The 6,000-nt window shown below is 54.4% G+C and overlaps 1 protein-coding gene across 1 annotated transcript in view; it reads left to right on the top strand.

Moving 5' to 3' along the window:
• Positions 1-1,118: 1,118 nt before the first annotated feature.
• The window catches only part of nr3c2 (nuclear receptor subfamily 3, group C, member 2), a gene marked incomplete at its 3' end in the record, with an annotated part of 133,680 nt that continues 128,798 nt past the window's right edge, over positions 1,119-6,000 (top strand). The window contains exons 1-2 of the mRNA XM_084462247.1: positions 1,119-1,336; positions 3,604-5,397. Coding sequence (XP_084318373.1) covers positions 3,623-5,397 — 1,775 coding nt within the window. The 5' untranslated portion in view covers positions 1,119-1,336; positions 3,604-3,622. The remainder of the gene's footprint in view (positions 1,337-3,603; positions 5,398-6,000) is intronic.

Genomic DNA, 6,000 nt, shown 5'->3' with positions numbered 1-6,000 from the left:
GTCATAAGGGTTGCGAGAATGTCCATGATCTGAGTTAATGAGGTTATTGTCAGTCATCCGGCCGACGTGCGCATGCACACGCAGTGGTCCCTGAACTTGAATCCAGTCACCATGCCAACATCACATAAAGCATCTATCAACACCCCCCCCTCCCCTCCCTCCCCAGGGCCGGTCCTGTACCGCTGAATAACCATCACCGGACACGCCGCAGTCATGAGCAGAAGCTGTGTGGGTGATACCGGCTTTATGATAAACGTGAAAAGAAGAGAAGCCTCATTATCTCCAGACTGTGTAGCACAGGGTCAGAACAGTCACAGAAATATAACGCCCTCATGTGGACACGGTTGATATTACACGCACACGTCCCGCCGGCGGCCAGGAGGGATGAATCTCTTGAGAGTTCACCTTGGTGACTCAGGAGGGATGAATCTCTTGAGAGTTCACCTTGGTGACTCAGGAGGGATGAATCTCTTGAGAGTTCACCTTGGTGACTCAGGAGGGATGAATCTCTTGAGTTCACCTTGGTGACTCAGGAGGGATGAATCTCTTGAGAGTTCACCTTGGTGACTCAGGAGGGATGAATCTCTTGAGAGTTCACCTTGGTGACTCAGGATGTTGGCATTCGATCTGTGGTGAATGACGGGCTGTCAGCTGAGATCTGATGGAAGTGACCAACACCCATGTTTTCATTACACCCAGTGTACTGAATGGTTTTATGGCCTGTGCTTGCTTGTAATACAACTCTGTGACAATCTTCTGTGTTATTTGATGACTGGTTTTGAGGATTGTGACATGTGCCGTGCCAAATGGCAGTCCTGTAAAATGGTTTAGCTTAGTCTTACAGGTATAAGGTTCAAATGTAATTTTGCACGACACACCACACTCTACCTGAAATAAAATCCCTTTCCAGCAATACCTGCCTTCTCAAGCCAGCCTGCGTCCGAGCGCACTCCCCCTCCCTCTTTCCCTCTCTCTCTCTCTCTCCCTCTATCTCTCTATCTCTCTCTCTCTTTCCCTCTCTCTCTCTCTCTCCACCGCCCCCTTCGGAGTTTGTATTGCACTCGTTGCAGTAGGAGGGTCCATGTGCAGAATGACGTCGCTCTCCCAGTCCGTCTGAGTCCGTCGTTCTTTCTCATCAGTCTTCTATCGGGAGGCTAGAAAAATCCTAAATCTGCTCAATTGTGCTGGTAATGTGACCATCTCCGCCCTGCCGCCCTGCTGTCTCCGGGTTCGGGCTGTCGGAACAGCGCCTTGCTGGGTGGATTACGGGAGATACGCAGCTGACTTCTCTGCGTTCAGCTGTCAAACTGAAACTCAAGTGGATGTATTTGCAAGAGTAAGTAGTAGCCTAAATAACCCTTGTGGAGATACAGAGAGGGAGAAATAACTATCGGGCTTGTCAGTGTATGTTTCTCCCCGGGATTACTGCTGCCCAGCAACTCGGCCACCTGACAAGTGTGAATGTCGTAATGAAGGTAAGCCTAGGACGCAGGGTTCGTGTTCGAGGTGCAGGCTACATGGCCAAAACAGTCAACATGGAAACAATCTTCTGCAACAACCATTGAAACTAGATTTCAGTTGCTCCGAGCCGTGATTGCTAGATTTCTTCAGATTTGTTTGCTGTGGGAGAAAGATATTTAACTTTTAACAACCCGCGGGGACCGCCCCGAATGAGTGACCTATAAATAAAATAAAGGGTCTCTCTCAATAATACTAATACTACTACTAATACTACTACTAATAGCCTAATAATAATAATAATAATAATAGGCCTATCTAAATAATAAAAAATAATAAACAGTCTACTTGTAATAACAGTCGTTTTGCCGAATCATTTGACTTTGCAAATGTAGCTCTCCGCGCGTAATTAGGCTGTTTCTTTAACCATCAGCCTTATCAAGCCCACAGCTCGTGTTTTACTTATTGGTGGTTTTATTGTCACTTTTCCTCCTCCGGTCCGTTTGTGCTCTCATGTCTCGAGTCCTGCTCGCTGTCATTGCCTTCATGTCATCTGGAGGGAACAACCCGTCCGGACCCCCTGGGTGGGATTGGGTGCTGGAGAGGTCATTGACTTGAACATACTTTTGCTTGCGATGATCAGTTTTATGATACATTTCATAGTGTAGGCTATGCATTCTGCTCGTGTTGCACAACTAGTCTACCTATAGCCTACATTTCACAGCTACTCGAATAAAGTGTTTGCAGATCAATTGTGAGACACGTAACTTGAATGTATCGCCTCGAATAACGCGACAGGCCGTCATGTGGCTATGCGATGAGCATTGATGTCCAAATGTTCTGTTTGGAGACTTTTGAAAGTTTGCTGGTGTTTCCAGAGCGATCCTGTTTTCTAAGTTGTGTCGCAGCTCTGTTGTGGCTGAGACCATCGCAGAGTGACAGAGAAGCGGACCAATCCCGGAGTGGCGTGATTAAGTTCTTGTGACATTGTGTCTCGTTTTATCCAATGGAGGCGAACAGGAGGAGGGGATTTAAACTAACAGCTCGAAACAGCGTCATGTTTTTCAAATACGTAGTCCACTGTAATTGGACTTCGCGGTGTACAGTAGATGCAATTAACTGTTTCCTGTCCTCCCGAAGTTGCTGTCAACTTGACACACTGTTCAGAAATCAATGTGCAGCCACAAGTGTGTGATGATCGGTGTGCTTTCACTGTCAGTAGGAAATCAACACAATGACACACACACAGAGACACACACACACACACACACACACACACACAACGTCCTTCACCCATGGGACCTTCGGTCTCAGTTGTGATTGAGCGAGAGTGCCCACAGCTGCGGGGCGTCCGCGTAGCAGCGGATAAGCAGTTGAGTGCGGGATGTCACAATGAATCCCATTTCATTACAGGTCGCGCATCTCTGACTGACAGAGAAAGTGGTTGCTTTCGCAAATTTATTTTGCATAATGAATTTTGACACTAATGCCGTCTCTGTCAGTAGAACTCAGAGTTGCAGCTGAGATGTGTATTTAAGATGCAGCTGAACTGACACATGAAAAATGCTGCCTCTGAATATTGGAGCTGCGACTCCTCTCTCTCTCTCTCTCTCTCTATCTCTCTCTCTTTCTCTCTCTCTATCTCTCTCTCTCTATCTTTCTCTCTCTCTCTATCTCTCTCTCTCTTTATCTCTCTCTCTCGCTCTCTCTCTCTCTATCTCTCTCTCTCTCTCTCTCTCTCTCTGTCTCTCTCTCTCTCACCTCTCTCCCTCTCTCTCCCTCTCTCTCTCTCACCTCTCTCCCTCTCTCTCTCTCTCTCTCTCTCTCTCACCTCTCTCCCTCTCTCTCTCTCTCTCTCCCTCTCTCTCTCTCTCTCTCTCTCTCTCTCTGTCTCTCTCTCTCTCACCTCTCTCCCTCTCTCTCTCTCTGTCTCTCTCTCTCTCACCTCTCTCCCTCTCTCTCTCTCTCTCTCTCTCTCTCTCTGTCTCTCTCTCACGTCTCTCTCTCTTTTTCTCTCTCTCACGTCTCTCTCTCGTCTCTCTCACGTCTCTCTCTCGTCCCTCTCTCTCTCTCTCTCTCTCTCTCTCTCGTCCCTCTCTCTCTCTCTCTCTCTCTCTCTCTCACGTCTCTCTCTCTCTCCGCCAGGTGAATCAATGACCCAGCCATGGAGACCAAAAGATACCAAAGTTTCTTTGACGGAGCGGAGGCGGAGAGGCGGTGGTCTCAGGTCGGCAGCGCCATGGACTACTGCTGCAGCGCGGAGGAGCCCGGCCTAGCTAGCGCCGACATCCTGATGGACATCGCCAACGTCAACGCCGCCGCCGACTGCAAGGAGAACGGCGGGAAGAAGGCGGAGCCTCCGGCGGCAGCGGCGCGTCCGGGTCAGAACCCGCCCTTCGGCCTGCCGCTCTTCGCGGGTGGCCCGCACGGACGCAAGGCGGACGCGGACTCCTCCAAGGAGCTGTCCAAGACCGTGGCGGAGTCCATGGGGCTGTACATGAACGCCGCCCGCGAGGCCGACTACGGCTTCGGACCGCAGCAGCACCACGGGGGCCCGGGCAGCCCGGGGAGGACGTACTGCGGCCAGCGCATGTCCTCCTCCTGCTCCTGCTCCTCCTCCTCGGGGGGGTTAAAGCTGAAGTCGATGCCATCGTCGGGGCTCCAGGGGGAGCGCTCCTCCTCCTCCTCCTCCTCCTCCTCCGCCCCCCCGGCCTCCTCGCTGTCCTGCAGCCCGCGCCCCTCCGGCTCCTCCTCCAGCCCCGGCGGCAGCCACAACGCCGTCTCGTCCACCACCAGCCCCGCCACCTGCTGCTTCGCCGGCCCCGCCTGCCCGCCCGTCATCCAGCGCAGGAACTCGGCCGCCTGTAGCCCGGCGGAGTCCGGCGCCGTGGGATCGCCGCCGCTCGCCAGCCCACTGGGTGCCCTGCGCTCGCCCATGTCCAGCCCCCAGAGCGTGGGCGGTGTGCGCTCGCCCCCGCCCTCCTGCGGCGCCGCCGCCAGATCGTCCGTGCCCAGCCCCGCCGGGAGCGTCGGCAACCACGCCAGGCCGTCCGTCTCCAGTCCCGGCGCCGGCGGCGGTGCCATGGCCGTGTCCAGCCCCAGGAACCCCTCCTCCTCCTCCTCCTGCGGCGGGTTGGGCGTGTCCAGCCCGGCCGGCGGACCGGGCCTGGTCCAGAGCGACGTGCGCAGCCCCGACGGCCCGGGCGGCAGAGAGCGGGACTTCAAGACCTTCGAGTTCCCCAAGGTGGAGGGCGCCGGCGGCGAGGTGTTCAACGTGGGCCTGGACCACATGGGCATGGTGAAGTACATCAAGAACGAGCCCGGCACCGACTACCGGAGCATGTGTCTGGGCGGCTCCAAGTGCCACGCCCCCTCCGCCGCCGCCTCGCCCTTCCTCGCGCAGATCAAGAGCGAGCCCGACAAGGACGGCGGCTGCACCGGCCACCGGCAGCCGCGCTACGGCGAGCCACCGTCGTCCTCGTCTTCGCTGGGGCTGTTCCCGGCGGCGGAGACCACCTACCTGTCTCTGAGGGACAACATGGACGAGTACAGCCTGTCCGGCATCCTGGGGCCGCCCGTGTCGGCGCTGAACGGCGACTACGAGGCCGGCGTGTTCCCCGCCAGCGTCCTGTCCAAAGGGATCAAGCAGGAGCCCAGCGACGGCAGCTACTACCAAGAGAATAATACCGCGCCCACGTCGGCCATTGTGGGCGTCAATTCGGGCGGACACTCTTTTCATTACCAGATCGGAGCTCAAGGAACAATGTCCTTCTCGCGGCATGACGGGAGGGACCACGCCAACCCCCTGTTGAATCTCATTTCGCCCGTGGCGGCTTTAATGGAGTCGTGGAAATCTCGCCCGGGCATGGCGCCGGGCCCGCTGTCGGCCAGGGGGGAGCCGTACCCCAACCAGAGCTGCCTGGCGGACAGCATGTCGAGGTAAGGAGACGGTGGGGGCGGGAGGCGGAGCATTCTGGGAACCGTAGTTCCTCAGCGCGCCTCGGTTCCTGGCTGAGGCGTCTGAGATGTTCTTTCTTCTGCTCGGCTCGGTGGAATATCTCTGTGTCCTCACAGGCAGAGGGGTTGCTAGGCTGGAGCTGCTAGCTGGTTGTTTACTCACCCTGAGAGGCTGCTCAAAGGATGACTGTGGGGCAGCGTGTCTGAGTTAAAGGACAGGTTCTGAATGTAGCATTATAAGCCGCGTCATGAGGTTATTTCCGATCATATACAACGGCCGATATCCGTCATCAAACGGTGCACTCTGGAGATATAGCCCGTCGCCGCTTACACACTCAATGGATCCATAGGTGCATAGATAAATCCATAGGTGCATAGATAAATCCATAGGTGCATAGATAAATCCATAGGTGCATAGATAAATCCAAAGGTGCATAGATAAATCCATAGGTGCATAGATAAATCCATAGGTGCATAGATAAATCTCTTTTTGAAAGACAGGAAACTCAGAGTGGTCACTGGTGTCCGTTGATGTTCTGGCAAAAAAATCGCCACAGAGAATGCTTCCAATCGGATTTTATTGAT

The sequence above is a fragment of the Borostomias antarcticus genome (assembly GCF_949987555.1).
Source record: "Borostomias antarcticus genome assembly, contig: scaffold_102, whole genome shotgun sequence".
Lineage (NCBI taxonomy): Eukaryota > Metazoa > Chordata > Actinopteri > Stomiiformes > Stomiidae > Borostomias > Borostomias antarcticus.
The sequence above is the reverse complement of the archived record's forward strand: the minus strand, read 5'-3'. Positions and strand labels throughout refer to the sequence as shown.